This window comes from Rhodotorula paludigena, assembly GCF_050403205.1.
Source record: "Rhodotorula paludigena JCM10292 DNA, Rt_paludigena_JCM10292v1_ctg36, whole genome shotgun sequence".
Lineage (NCBI taxonomy): Eukaryota > Fungi > Basidiomycota > Microbotryomycetes > Sporidiobolales > Sporidiobolaceae > Rhodotorula > Rhodotorula paludigena.
In genome coordinates, this window is record NW_027481422.1 from 105811 (window position 1) to 119438 (window position 13628).

The 13628-nt window shown below is 63.8% G+C and overlaps 6 protein-coding genes across 6 annotated transcripts; 2 read left to right on the plus strand and 4 right to left on the minus strand.

Annotated features, from left to right (window-relative positions):
• Positions 1-91: 91 nt before the first annotated feature.
• Positions 92-851, minus strand: GIM3 (tubulin-binding prefolding complex subunit GIM3; the record flags this gene model as incomplete). The annotated part of the gene is made up of 4 exons (XM_076650481.1): positions 92-123; positions 237-406; positions 556-746; positions 843-851. The coding sequence occupies 4 exons, from the start codon at positions 849-851 to the stop codon at positions 92-94; spliced, it is 402 nt and encodes a 133-aa protein (XP_076503966.1).
• A 1120-nt stretch (positions 852-1971) lies between these two features.
• JCM10292_001342 (PRKRIP1 family protein) lies at positions 1972-2999 on the plus strand (the record flags this gene model as incomplete). The annotated part of the gene is made up of 3 exons (XM_076650482.1): positions 1972-2208; positions 2319-2387; positions 2547-2999. The coding sequence occupies 3 exons, from the start codon at positions 1972-1974 to the stop codon at positions 2997-2999; spliced, it is 759 nt and encodes a 252-aa protein (XP_076503967.1).
• A 190-nt stretch (positions 3000-3189) lies between these two features.
• JCM10292_001343 (uncharacterized protein) lies at positions 3190-5114 on the minus strand (the record flags this gene model as incomplete). The annotated part of the gene is made up of 3 exons (XM_076650483.1): positions 3190-4475; positions 4537-5010; positions 5090-5114. The coding sequence occupies 3 exons, from the start codon at positions 5112-5114 to the stop codon at positions 3190-3192; spliced, it is 1785 nt and encodes a 594-aa protein (XP_076503968.1).
• A 951-nt stretch (positions 5115-6065) lies between these two features.
• Positions 6066-8536, minus strand: JCM10292_001344 (uncharacterized protein; the record flags this gene model as incomplete). The annotated part of the gene is made up of 10 exons (XM_076650484.1): positions 6066-6204; positions 6291-6536; positions 6647-6919; positions 7013-7129; positions 7221-7388; positions 7453-7709; positions 7872-7959; positions 8021-8041; positions 8128-8379; positions 8454-8536. The coding sequence occupies 10 exons, from the start codon at positions 8534-8536 to the stop codon at positions 6066-6068; spliced, it is 1644 nt and encodes a 547-aa protein (XP_076503969.1).
• A 169-nt stretch (positions 8537-8705) lies between these two features.
• Positions 8706-9995, minus strand: RRP40 (exosome non-catalytic core subunit RRP40; the record flags this gene model as incomplete). The annotated part of the gene is made up of 4 exons (XM_076650485.1): positions 8706-8862; positions 8948-9102; positions 9278-9427; positions 9774-9995. The coding sequence occupies 4 exons, from the start codon at positions 9993-9995 to the stop codon at positions 8706-8708; spliced, it is 684 nt and encodes a 227-aa protein (XP_076503970.1).
• Positions 9996-11285: 1290 nt separating this feature from the next.
• JCM10292_001346 (uncharacterized protein) lies at positions 11286-13568 on the plus strand (the record flags this gene model as incomplete). The annotated part of the gene is made up of 6 exons (XM_076650486.1): positions 11286-11667; positions 11726-11797; positions 11944-12484; positions 12541-12825; positions 12878-13138; positions 13199-13568. The coding sequence occupies 6 exons, from the start codon at positions 11286-11288 to the stop codon at positions 13566-13568; spliced, it is 1911 nt and encodes a 636-aa protein (XP_076503971.1).
• Positions 13569-13628: the final 60 nt, after the last annotated feature.

Consider the following 13628-nt stretch of genomic DNA (forward strand, 5'->3'; position numbering starts at 1 on the left):
ATGCCTTGCGATTGCGAGTTCCGGGTATACAATGCTCTGTACGGTCCTCCTGGGTATCTCCTGCACGACCTCCAGCTCCATCGAGGCACTCTCAATCGTCTCCACGCTCGAGATTGATCGAGTCTGCGGGAAGAGGCCGACTCGTCAGCATGGAGGTCGTCGGCGTTACGAAGTGCGCTCGACAACCTCGAGCGACTCTTCGGCGAGAAGCGACAGAATCATACAGAGAAACTCACTGCCAAACTTTGCATAGAGCTCCTTCTTGAGCTCGTCCATGAGCTCCTCGCACTTGGTCTTCTCGTCCTCGAGCGCGTCGACCTCTGTGCGGATCTTCTCGAGCGCCGCCTGCAGGTGCGAGAGGGCCTCCTCGGCAGGGAGGTGCACAAAGGTCGAGTCGAGCTTGTACCTGCGTAAGACGAGATGAGCGGACGGGTGAGGGGCAGCGGCGAGACGAGGAGGTCAAGGTGTCAGCACGTGAGGCCGCACCTACTTCGGAGCCGAGCCGGAGCACAGCCGTCTCCCAGTTCAGCGACATCAGCGGTGGGCGCGACGCACATGATCTTGTCCTCGTCGTCCACCAGCTCGAGCTCCGTCTCGACCTCCTCGAGGTCCTCCTTCTGCTTGCTGAGCGCGTCGAGGAGCTCGGCAATCTCGTCCGTGCGGCTGTTTGCGCGGCTAAAGGCGTTGATGCGGTCCTGGTCGACGCGCGTCACGGGGACGTCGGCCGACGACTCGTCCTTGTCGAGCTGATGAGGCGGTTGGGGGTGGGGAGGAAGGATTGGAGGACAGCGGGACTCGGTCAGGGTGTCAATCAAGCATGTTGGAGTGTGCTCTCAACTCACCATGCGCATCGTGAGGGTAGGCGGAGTGAGGTGAGATGTCAACCCTCCTCTCAGACGAATCCGCTGAAGACTGCTTTTCGCAACCCGCTTCTTTGAACCGCTGCGGGGCTCGCATAGCCTCCCAATCTCGATCTAGCGACGCGTCGACCCCGGGCTTGCCCGAACACCCCTCTCAGCTACGCCTTCGCTCTCTTCCGCTCCAGAACAGCCGCAGCATGGCCGACCGCTGACGACCAGCACGCGTCCAGCAGCGTTCCTGCTCTACGAGGGCGGGTCCAGAGCCGGATCGATCGAGGCAAACTGCGGATGCAGGCGCGATACATTGCTGAACGCCATGAACCTCTGCTCTGCGCGCGGAATTCTGCTTCTTGTCCTTCGCCGGCTTCTTGCATAGCAAGTATGGGTGCAGGAGAGTGAGCTCCACTTGTTGACGAAGTCCGTGTCTGCAGCCACGATGCAGCTGCGAGGAACAAGAACGCAGACCCACTTTGACATCAAAAGACGCACCTCCGAGCCCCGCCTCTTCTGTCAACAAAACAGCAAGGGCGACCGACTGCGCGCCGCCAGACTCGCTCTGCGGCTTGTCGAGGTGGCACGTCACTGCCTGAGAGCGTCAACTAGATCGTGAGCAGAGGATTCCGAGAGAAACGCGCAGTGCGGGTGGTCGAGCTGGGTCGAGGACCAGTTGCTCGCCGCGTCTGCTGCGGCTCGTCGCTGGATACGCAGCTGTTGTACAGTCAGTGTGCTCGATGGACCAGAATTGGCGGAGTAGGCGGGGCAGCGGGAGTGGGAATGACAGCGGAGCATGCCGGAGCGAGTCGAGGAAACGCAGTCTGGCGGCTCCGACTCATAGACGTCGAGTAGAGCAAGACAGAGGCCCAGCAAAGCCCCACCCGGCTGTACGACTCGGAAAGAGGACGGGCGCATTCGTCTCCATGGCGGCGAGCGAGGAGCGGAGGTATTGGAGCGTGATCAGGGTCGCAGCTTGCCTAGGTGCAGCGAGATCTGAAGCAGCACAGCCACATGCGTCTTCTCTATTTGGTGGGACCTCGTTGAGGTGCCGTGTCAACCTTGTCGCGTCTCCCCCTCGTCCTGGTCGTCTTCGTCGTCCCCGCAGCTTTCGCCCAGGATGAGCGCCAGTCCCTCGCCCGGCCCGTCCACCGGCCCGCGCGCGCCCAAGCTCTCGCGCAATGCAACGCCCGCCGAGCGGCAGGCCGCGGCGCTGAACCGCCTCCTCGCCAACCCGGACAAGGAGGTCCGCATCCCCGACCGCCCGCAGGAGGGCGTGGCGAGGACCCTCAGGGCCCCGAGGGAGATGATCAAGAACGTGCAGGGGTCCAGTGCGGGCGCGGGCAGCGGAGAGTTCGTGAGTTGACCTCGTCCTGCTGAGGTGGGGATGACGGGTTGCATTTGCGCGGATTGACGGGACAAGTGTGCGAGGTACGGCGAGCTGACACTGCACGATGCCGTCTACAGCACGTCTACAAGCAGAGCCGGCGGCGCGAGTACGAGCGCCTCAAGATCATGGACGAGGAGGAGGAGTTTGTACGTCCGCTTCCCTCGCTGCGGCACTCTGGAGCGCGAGAAAGCTCGAGAGTGCTGCTAGCATTGGCGTGCCCTTGTTGGATCGCCACCTGACGACTGGCTTTCCCTCTTCTCCTCCTCCTTCCCCTTTCCTTCCGCTCTCCTCATACGCCTAAACAGGAGCGTAAAAAACGCGAAGCCCTCGAGCGGCAACTCGCAAACCAGACCGCCGCCGACGAAAAGACGGCCAAGAACCGCCTTAAGCGCCAGCGCGCGAAAGAGGCGCGGCAGAACAAGAAGGGGGGCGCGGCGCCCGCTTTGGGCTCGACCGGCGCCGGAGAGAGCGGGCCGGACGCGGCGAGGAAGGCGCTCGCTGCGGCGGGAGGAGGTGCGGGACAGGTGGGCGAGGACGAAGCGGGCTCGAAGAAGCGGAAACTGGCGGCGGGACCGGGGGCCTTCACGTTCCGCAGCGCGGAGGAGCGCGATGCGGATGAAGATGCTGGTGCGGACGAGGTGACGGCAGCGGAGGAGGCGCGCGAGAGGGAGGCGGACGAGCTGAGGCGGTTGCAGCGCGAGGAAGAGCTTGCGAGGCCGGCGCAGGAGGCTGGGATTGTCATTCAGGACGACGACTGAGCGCGTCTCCCGCTCCTGCACTGTCATCATCCTGTTGTGCTGCGCAGCCTTCTCGCAGCCAGGCTCGACGCGAGGGATCTGTGCAAATCGGCGTGTTCTGCTCCTCCAGCCACGCTCGCATGGGGATACACAAACAAGTCAACAAGCGGCTCCTCCTCCATTTGCTCCTCTCTTCGCCTCTGCGGCGCCGTCACCACCTGAGCAACGTCACGTCGACGAGCCCAGCGCCGAACCCGACCACCTCGCTCTCGGGCTCGGCGAAACGCACCGCCTTCTTCTCCCTCCATCTCGCCTGCTGCGCCCGTTCCGCGCTTGCGCTCGAAATTGGGCTGGACCTTCGCGGCTGCTTGACCGGGTCGCCCACCGCGGTGCCCTGCACGTCCTGACCCTGGTGCCGCGAGCGCTTCAGCGCCGATCTGCGCCCCGCCGGTGCGCTTGTCACCTCGGCTGCTGCCTGTGCTGGCGACGGGTTGCCGTACGATGCGAAGATGCCCGCGAAAGGGTTGGACGACGGCTCTTCGGCCCCGCTGCGCAGTGCTTCCGACGCGGTCGTCGCGGCGATGGTGACCGAGCCGGCTGTTGGCAACGGAATGGCCAGCGATGAAGCTCCGGCCGTCGCGACGAGCGAGTGCAGCTTGGCGGGATGCGAAGCGGGCAGCGGGACGTCGAGCGAGCTTGAGTCGGGCGCGGATGCCGGGGCCTTGACCTGACCTGGCGACGGAAGCGCGAACGACGGTGGCGGCGGCGAGAGCTCTGGCGAGGGATACGGGCGAGACGCCGAAGTCGGTCTGCCCATCGCCGCAAGCGTCGCTGTCTTTTGCGCGACAGTCTCGCTGGGCGAGGGCGACTGGCGCGCCGCCGGAAGGCTGAAGGGGACCTCAGTCGCAACGCTCCCACTTGTGGCCGAAACAGGCGTGGGAAAGGCGAACGTCGCGCTGGAGAGCGGCGGAGACGCTTCGGGCGAGACATACGGCGATGAAGCGGTCTGGAGCGTGAGGCGCGGGAGGGCGCGTGGCGGCGACGCTCCGTCTGCCTGGTGGCTCTCGATAGGTGAAAGGCGGGGCTTGACGTCCTCGTGCTCGACGATGAGGGACGCGAGGAGCTCGAGCGCTGCGAGCGGTGAATCGCTTGGGGCGGGAAGAGGGCGATCCGCCTGTTCCTCCGTCGTCGACGGGGCGCCGTTGAGAGGCTTCGGTCCTTCCTCACACGACCCAGTGATGAACGTAATGCCCACAGAGAAGAGGGGCGGCGTCGTGGTGACGGTCAAGGACGGCGTGTCCTCTTTCGCGCCTTGACTTGTTCCTTTCGTCCCCGCGCTCGGAGCCTCTCGCCGCGGCGGCGACTTTCCTAGATATGAACTGTCCGGCTTGGAGTCGAGCGTCTGGGGTAACGCGCTGATGTCGGTTTTTGACAGCGAAAGCGAAGGGGGTCCGGAGCTCCCAGGCGACGCGGACGAGCGATGCGCCGGTGGGGCCGCTGCGGAAGTATGAGCGTGTCAGTCGCACAAACACGATGGTGCAAAGAAGCGCACACGCACAGCGAGAATGCTCACGCGACCCCCCGCCCTTGCTCGAGCTTGAGAAGGCCGACCGCTCGCTCGACGCCCGTCTTTTGTCGCCCGGCAGGGCGCTCCCTTCGCTCGTCGGTGTTCCTCCCAATGAGGGGGGCCGCAGAATTGGTGCGGGAGCCAGGTTTGGCGGCAGGCGCGAGACGGACGAGCGCGCGAGCGGGCGAGGAGGTGCCGGGGGAGGGTACGAGCTGATACGGCGCGGAGCGAGCGGAATCGCGTTGCTGGACGAGGGGCGTGCGGGGGCGCTGACGATTCGTGCATGGTGATGCGCGGCAATGGCGGTCGGGAAGGATGGCGGAGCGGGAGCGGAAGAGGGGAGGGGAGAACGGCGGAGTTTGGTCGGCGCGGAAGCAGGAGGACGGATGGGCGGGATCTGGGTCTGCAGGAAGGCGGCGACAGAGGCGTCGTCGGGAAGTGAGAGGAGGTGCTTGGCTGTCGGAGCTGTGGGGTACCACCCGCAAGCACGAGCTGATCTGCGTCAGCACGGGAAAGCAGCAGGGACCAGCGGAACAATCCGCACCGCATCCTCCCCTCGTCCGGTGCATCTCTTGCACTATGCGCCTCGCCCACTCTCGGATCGCTCCTTCAACGTCCCCCAGATGCGCGAGGACCGAGCCGTCGACGTTCTCGCCGTTATTGAGCCAGAGGAGGAGCAGCTCGAGAATGAGCTGGCGATGTGGCGTCGACGGCTCGCGCACGACGAGCTGCACAGCCGACTCCCTGGTCACAGAGTCTGCTCTGGCCGGCTCTGTCAGCTCAGCGAGACGCGAAAGAGCGAAGAGAGCAACTTGCGTTCTTTTGCGACGCCATCGGCCCCACCTCGCGCAAAGAGGGCGCCTCTCGCGTGCAGGGCACGCAGGAGCGACACGACCGCTGCACAGTCTTGCACCGCGCAGGCTTGCACGAGCGCGTCGACGAGCGCCTGCGCCGAGCCGCTCGCAGGCGAGGAAGCGGGAGGAAGTGGGGAGGGTGCGAGCGAGGAAGTTGGGCGGCCGAAGGGGGAGGGACCAGCTGGACGTCCCGCTGGAGCTACGAGCATGCTGTCCCTGGCGCCGAGCTAGCGCAGAGGAAGGAGCGCGTGCAGGGCGGAGGACGAGCAAAGGCAACCTCGCGCTTCATGCGCATTTCCTCTGGGTCCCTTCCTCTCGATCGTGCGGTGGACTCCGCGTTCACCACCCTCGTTTGTCGAGGTTTGCGCGTTCCTGATCCAACCCCGCACTCATGCCAACAGGAGAGCGGGCTCTCAGTAGCTGCGCCAGACAGGAGATGGTCTGCGATACGCGGGACATCGAAAGGAGGCCTCCTCGTGAGAGGTCCGTGCACCGGTTAGAGGGTACGAGTGCAAGTTACAAGATGGAAGCGACTGCAAAAGGAACGAGGGAGCAAGGGAAGGAAGGAGAGAACGAGAGCGATGCTGTTGCAGCGAGGGGATAGCATAACGCGGGCGCGAGTTGTCACGCTCCAGTAAGTGTCTATACGTCTTCGCACGTCTGTGTCTAAGCCATCGCGAACCCCGCAGCAGCGGCAGCGAGAGCAGCGACCACGAGCGAGGTGAGCGACGTGAAGGCGGTCCGTGCGGCGCCGCTCCCGGGCGACGTCGTCTGGGAGGGGCTGCTCGAGCCGAGCGTGTTTGTGCTGTGCGTCGAACCACGAATAGCCGGTCAACACGCTGTCGCGGAAAGTCTCAGGCGAAGCTGCAGCGGGCGAAAGCGCCGACGCACCTTCCCAAACCACCCGTCGTCGCCACTCCTCCCCCTCCGCCCGGCCTTCCCGAGCTCGCCGTCCGACTCGCCGTCGGTAGCGGTGCGCCGCTCCCAAGGCTGAGCGTGCCCGCGACGGCAGGCTGCGAGAAACCGCCATCATCGTCAGAGGTGCTGTTTGCTGCGCCAGCAATGATAGACTGCGCAAGGCCGATTGCCGGGGCGCCGTTGTGAGAGTAGCTGTAGATCGAGTAGGCATTCTTGAGGCTGCGGAATGAAAGTGCGGATGTCAGCTCGGAGACCTGCAACATCCATCGCAGCGCGTGTCCGAGCGGATCACACGACGCTGCAGGATCGCGCCAGCCAATCTGACTCACAAGACGTCACCAATGATGGCGATGTAGTTCCCGTCGACATCCTGACTGTCACTCGCCGCAACGGTGAGAATGCACTGCCTCCCGTCGATGCTGATGGCGCGCAGCAAGTCCTTGTCGGGGATCTCGTAGCGCGTGCCGCCAAACACGAGCGACAGGCTCGAGAAGCGCGTGGAGCACGGGACGATGTACGATCCGGGAATGTTGCGGGCGGGGACAGCGCCGGGAATCGAGGCGTAGAACGCTTCGGCTTGGGCGGTCGGGACCTGGATCAACCTGCGAGGTGTGCAGAAAAGTCAGCCTTCATGCGCCTGGACAGCAGGGAGATTCGAGGACGAAATCTCCTGCGGAAAGCGAGAGAGAGCGTACGTTGTACCCGAGTCGATGACCGCTCGCACTCCCGTTCCGTCGATGACGGTCCCGTTGACCTCGATGCCATCCATCGGAATCGCCCAGAAGCCCTCCGACTCGACAGGAATCCAATTGCTGTACGTACAACGAACAGGACGCATCAGCACAGCCACGACCAGCAGCATCTGTCTACTGGAACGGGAGTGCGGAAAGCTCGCGCACGTACATCTCGCCCGTGTACTTGCTCGAGTCGACGCAGCCGATGCACAGCTGCGCGCCGGGGAGGCTTCCCTCCGGTTGAGACGTGACGTCCGATGCGCGCACGAGATAGATCGAGAAGTACTGCTCCGTAAGGGTGCCGTCGTTCAGGAGACGCTCGAACCAGGGGGCGTAGCTGCAACGAGCTAGGGGTGAGCTGCTGTGCAATCGCTGGCGAGGGAGGCAAATCGGACACGCACCCGCTCGCCGAAATGGACCCGAACCCGAGCCCGAAAAGGCCCGAGATGGGGTAGTACGTGAACGCGTCGTTGAGCGTGTCGGCGGCGGCAAAGATGGTCGCGTTGACCGTGTAGCCGCCGAGCGTCACCGTGTCCTGGTTTAAGTACCCGGTCTGCTCGCCCTTGCCGTAGCGGATCTCCCAAGAGATCTGCGGGCTCGTGACCGACGTGCTGGATGCGCTGGCGTCCCACTCCTCCTGCGTCGAGCCGGTTCCTTCCTGTTGAGTGCGCATGTGTGTGACGCAGACCAGAGCATTTGAAGAGGGCGGAAGAGACGACGAGGAGGATCAGGCGAAACGCGGAACGATCAGAGTCAGCCGTCTCGTCTCATCTCGTCTTAGCAGTCGAACAGCATGCTTCGAGTCCGAGGATCGACGCACCGCATACACCCACATATCTGCGCTGCCCGTGTCCATCAGGAGGTCGAACGTCTGTGCGGGCGTGCCTACGCTCACTTCGCCGTACACCCTGCAGACGAGAGTCGAGGTCAGCCGTCGTCGTCTGTTAGCTAGACGACAGCGGGACGCACATGATGTCGAGAGGCTGAGAGCTGTGCGTCCATCACCGTCAGGCCAGAGGCAGAGCAAGTCGTCAGCGTCGACCTCCCGTTCTCGTCGTGCAGAGATACGGACGCACAAGAAGTCGAACAACTCGACGACGCCCCGCTGCGCCCCGCCGCCCTGCTGCTGCCTCCTCTCGAACCTCGTCCAGCCCTGCCCGCGCTCCCTGAGCCGGCCGAGCCCATGCTGCTGCTCGAGCTGCACGGCGCGGCTCTTTGCACTCTTGGCAAGGCGGATCACCTCGGGGCGCGAGGCGACGTTGGTGCTGTAGGCGTCGAGCGAAGCACGGTGCCGTTCTTGCGAGGCGGAAAGCAGCCGAGAGAGCTCTCTGCGCGGGGCCAGCCGGCGGTCAGCGAGGACGAGAATGTGGGGGAGAGCGATGAGGAGGACGAGGCGGCGCACGTGGGATCGAGGAACGGCGGGCTCGCTTGAGCACAGGCGAGGGGCGCGCAGACGCTCAGCAGCGCGAGCACGGCGACCAGCATCGTCGACTTGCGAGAGAGGGGACGGAGAGAGCTGCTTTCTCGGCGGATGGAGGCAGTGCTGCCCGCTCAGAACTTCCCGATCGAGCCCTTGTCCCTGCCGAGCTGCAGCTGCCGCACCAGCGAAATCGGTCCGAAGCTTGGACAGTACTCGTACAGTGCAGGTCACCGTCTACCGCCCGCGCAGCTCGCGAATCACGTCGACCAGCTGCTCGTCGTCGTCTTCCTGCGCCGCCTTGACCCACACCCGCCCGTTCATGCCCACCGCCACCTCGAACGGGAACCGCGCGCCGAGCGTACTCAGGATCGGGTTCTTGGGCGCAAGTAGCCTGTGCGCGTGGGCTCCGACTAATCAGCGACGCTCGCCAGGAGAGCAAGCAAACTCGTGAGGGAGACAGCAGAGAGACAACGCACGCGCGACACCGCCCGAGCTCGACGCCGCGGATGAGGAACCCGCCCTGGAGCTCGCCGAAGCCGGCCGCCTTCTGCGTCGCCGGGTCGACGCACGACAGTTCCGGCTCGGAAAAGGACGGCGTCGAGAGGAGGTGCGCGTAGACGAGCGTGCCCACCTGCGAGCGCGGTTCGGGTCAGGTGTTATTCGTGACCTTCTCTCGCAGGACGGGAGCGAAGGGGCGACGGGGCTGCCGAGCAAGGGCTCCTCTCATGAAGGAGACAAGGCGCCTCGCGCACCCGCCTCTCGTCCGCTTCGCCCGCTCCGGCACAATCAAGTACTCGCTCACTCACCTTGAGATTCGGCTTGTTGCGCTTGGTTGCGCCTTCAAACGCGAGCGCGTCGAGCGAAGCAGCCTGCGAGGAGCCGATGTCGACGCGGTATCCTTCTGCGTGACGCGCGATGATGATGCCAAGGACGGGCTCGGGCGGTTGCGGGGTGTACTGCCGGTTTGCAGAGAGGTGAGTAAGGTCAGCAAGTGATAATCAATCCCAGTTTGACGTGAGATTGAGAGGAATGCGAGCGGAATGCGACGAGGTTGCCCCTGCGCACAGCGCCGTGCGGAGCATGTGCATCCTTGAGGATCCGTTTATCCAAACCCAGTCGCCTTCTGCAGAAGATTGAGTCCCGACAAGAGCCGCTTTTGCCGCACACATCGCCCGCAGCGAAACGAGCTGCGTCGGCAAAAGCGCCTGGTCGTAACCCCGTCGTCGCTGCCCGCCTGTCGATGCAACACTGGCCCTGTTGCGTCCCTTGCTCCCGAACGAGCGCATTGTAACGCAAACTCACGCGCTTTAGCGTCCCCTCAATCCACCACCGCTCCTTGTCACCCTGCTCGAGGTGCCCGAGCAGTCCCGCCCGCGTGGCGGCGACGTCGGCACGCTCCTTACCCTTGCCCTTTGCGGCTGCTGCGGTGGCGGTCGAGGTGCTGAGGCCCGGGCCGAGGTGCAGAGACGAGGACGATGCGGAGGACGACGAGGGGAGCGGATCGCCGGGGAGGAGGACTTGCATCGTCGGAGGTCGAGCTGGGTGTATCTCTAGCAACACGACCCTCTGTTCGAGCGTCTTTCAGCGGCTCAACCGAGGAGTGAGCGGATGTCGACTTGGGAAAGAAGCGAGCGAGAGGTTGGGCATCGACCCTCGCCAGCTCGACCTGCTGCGAGCCTGCACGAGCTCGCGAGGCGACGAGATGGCTCACATCGTCACGCGGAGATCACGCCAACCCGCTCGCAGGGCCGCCGGCGCTCGTCCTCTCCCTCGCTAATAGCGGTTCTCATCAGTCGGGCGCTCACGGCATTCGCTTGGCTTGAGGGGCGCTGTGCGGGATCCTACCATGCTTTAACCAGACTGAGAAGGCTTCTGATCACCGCTCAAGCGCCTCCGACCTCGCACAAGCGACCCGGCAAACTGCTGTCGTCTTGAACCTCATGCACATCGCCATTAACGCTGGCGGATGGGCAGCCGGGACCATCATAGCACTCCACTGGGCTCGGGTGAACCGCAATGGGGTCAGTTGAGGTCTTGCATGCTGTATCTCCCGCACCGCGGCAGTGCTTCCGCACCTTGCCTGGCGGATGCGCCCGAGGTAACGCTCCTATCGTGTTCTGCTGACACAGCAAGACGCGTGGTTCCTGGCATGTGCGTTCAGTACTGAACCGAGCGAGGAAGGCTGCAAAAGAGCCGCCTGCAGCGTGCAAGGCGAAGGGCTCGGGGCGTGGAGATGGCCTTTTCAGTCTCAGTCTGAACGACGGCTTCTCAGCTCGTTCAAGCATTCACGCACTGATTTGAACCTGACACAGCTTGCAGCGGTAGGCTTCGCGCGAGTACGTCTCGGCAGCGCTCGTGCAAGAAACATTCGACCCCTCGATGGAAGAGGGCAAGGTCACAGCTGCCTGTACACACCCTTTGGCCTCTTGCAGACCCTCGTAGACGCAAAGCTAGATTCCAAGAGAGGCTGTTGTTCTGCCCAAGCTCAAGCTTAGTGCGCCGGGACCCGCGACGCGAAGCGCGACAGCCAGCCGGCGAATCCCGCCTACTGAACGCCCGTCAGTGCGGCATTACGTTTCCGGAAGCTCAGAATGCAGACTATAGTTGCCAGCAGTCCTCATTGCAACAGCACGTCTTGGGAGGATCCCACTTCGGAGTCGGCCGAAGGGAGGCTCGGAGCGCACCGAGACCTCTCACTTCCGCTCCCATTCTAAAGTCGCCAGTCTTAAGCCTCTGCGGATGCCCGAAAACGAGGACACTGTTCCGTCAAAGAGGCAGCGCTCGCGCTCGCCCGCGCTGGCCGCACCGACGGCAATGCCCGCGGACGCGAAGCTTCTGCGCGCGTGCACGCAATGCCACTCGCGCAAGGTCAAGTGCGACGGTGCCGTACCGTACTGCACGCCGTGCTTCAAGTCGCAGCGCACGTCGACGTGCGACACGCTCGATTGCGTCGTGTGGACGCATCGCAACGTCCTCGCCCGCGAAGAGCGGCACGCGAGACTCGCTGCGCGCCTCGACTGGCTCGAGGCCGAGCTGAGCCACTGCACGGGGCTCAGCGCCGCGGACATCGAGACGGGCACGTCCATCGCGGCGAGACTTGCGAGACCGGAGGCTACTTCGGCGAGCGATCCCCTCGCGCTGGAATTGGGCTTGCTTGCGCTTGAGGCTGGGTCGGGTTTGAGAACAGCTCGCTACGGTGTGTCGCACTCAGGGCTTTTCGATATCACCCTTGACTGATCCTTCGATCCGCGCAGTGGGGACTGCGAGCGGGCTCACCGTCGCGCGACGACTGTCGTCTTTACTGCACTACCGTGCCAATGACGAGGGTGAGGGCGAGCCGGAATTGCGAGTGGTACGCTGCCTTGACTACATTCGGCTACTGCCGTCTAACGAGGCAATGTTCTGCAGCATCGGGCATCCAGCATTTGCGCTGGCCTGCCACCGTTGCCCTTGGCCCGAAAACACCTCACAGCGTATATCGACAAGGTGCACCGCTGGTCGCCGATTCTCGACCTCCGCCGGCTCTTTCCCGTCTTTGACACGCTTTACAACCCCGACTCCCCCTCCTCTCCTTCGTCGCTTGACCCCTTCTCCCGATTCTCCGTCTTTATGGTGCTTGCTCTCGGCCGACTTGACTCGCAAGGCGCTACTGCCCAGGCGCAACAGCAGGCGACGGATGGCTTCTCCGCAGAAGAGTACCTGAATGCGGCCGTTGTTTCGCTCGACCGCATCATGCTGCACAGCGATCTCGATGCGGTCGCTGCAGCGCTACTGCTTGTTCTGTACGGTTTGAGTGACCCTACGCATCCTTCGAGTCCGCCCTTTCCTTTCCTCGGCGGTAGGAATCCGATTGACGCCGACCTGCTTGCAGTCAACGTTTGGCAGTGGAGCGGCTTTGCGCTGCGACTAGCAGTCGAGCTCGGCTGTAGTCGGCCAGCGCGGCCTTGGCAGTTTGACGACGCTGAAAAGGAGCTGCGGAGGCGCATCTGGTGGACCGCGTACAGGCTCGAACGGTCTGTCTGCGATCTTCGGTTCGTTCCTTGAGGCAGCGCTGACTTTGCTACCCCAGCACCGTCGCGGTACGGCTCGGACGGGTTCTTTCGATGCGCAATCAGGGCATCGACGCCGATTGGCCGATCCAGCTCGAAGAGCTCACGCCGCCTTGTCGTCTGCTGGAGGCGCCAATTCGCTACTCGCTTCGTCCCGCCCTACACCTCATGCGCCTTGCGCGCCTGCTTGGCGATATCCTGGAGTCGGTCTACATCGCGCGACCGCTCGGGCGCCCCTCGCCAAGCGCGGAAGAAACGCTCGAGCGTGTGTGGGCGATACAGAAGGAGCTCATTGAATGGGCAAAGTAGGTGCAGTTACTTGCCGTCATCGACTCTTGCTGACCTCCTGTCGCACAGTCAAAACACCTCCATTGCCGAACCAGGCTCATACACGCTCAACACGCTTTCACTTGCATTTCACCGCGCCTGCGTCCTCCTGCACCGCCCGTCGCCGTCCTTCCCTCAGCAGCCGACCAGCGTGCATACCGTGTGCCTGACCTCGACGCGCGCTGCCATCGTGCTCGCAAAGACAATGCTTGCCAAAGGCGAGCTTCCGCGCACCTGGGCAAGCGTGCATGATATCTTCGTCGACGGTCTCGTGCTGATCTACGGCTCCTGGTACGTTGCGGGCTGCTGCGGAGCAATCTCCCGATTTCTGACCTCTCTCCGCAATTCTAGGGTCAGCCCGGCTTCGGAGAATGCCCTCTTCCTCTCGACGCTCTCGACCAACCCCGACATGACTTCGTGCTTTGACACGTTGACGACTCTTTCCCACTCAATTCCGCATGCCGACCGCTTCGTCCGTATCCTACGCCGTGTAGTCAGCGCGGTAGAGCGGATCGCCGCTCCTGCCCTCAACAACCCGTTTCAGGACGGCGTTATCGGGCAGGAAGCCGACGCCGGCCCCAGCGAGGCAGGCTGGCCACTTCCGGCGCAGGTCGCGCATGAGGCAGCGTGGGAGGGCTGGGAGGACTTTGGTCTGGACAGCTGGGCGATTGATGCGGTGCAGAGCATGCTTGAGACGGGCGAACCGGGTATGATGGGCTAGACACCTGAGCTGAACCTGCCGTAATCTGTCGGATGGGTTATCATGTCGACCCGACGAGTC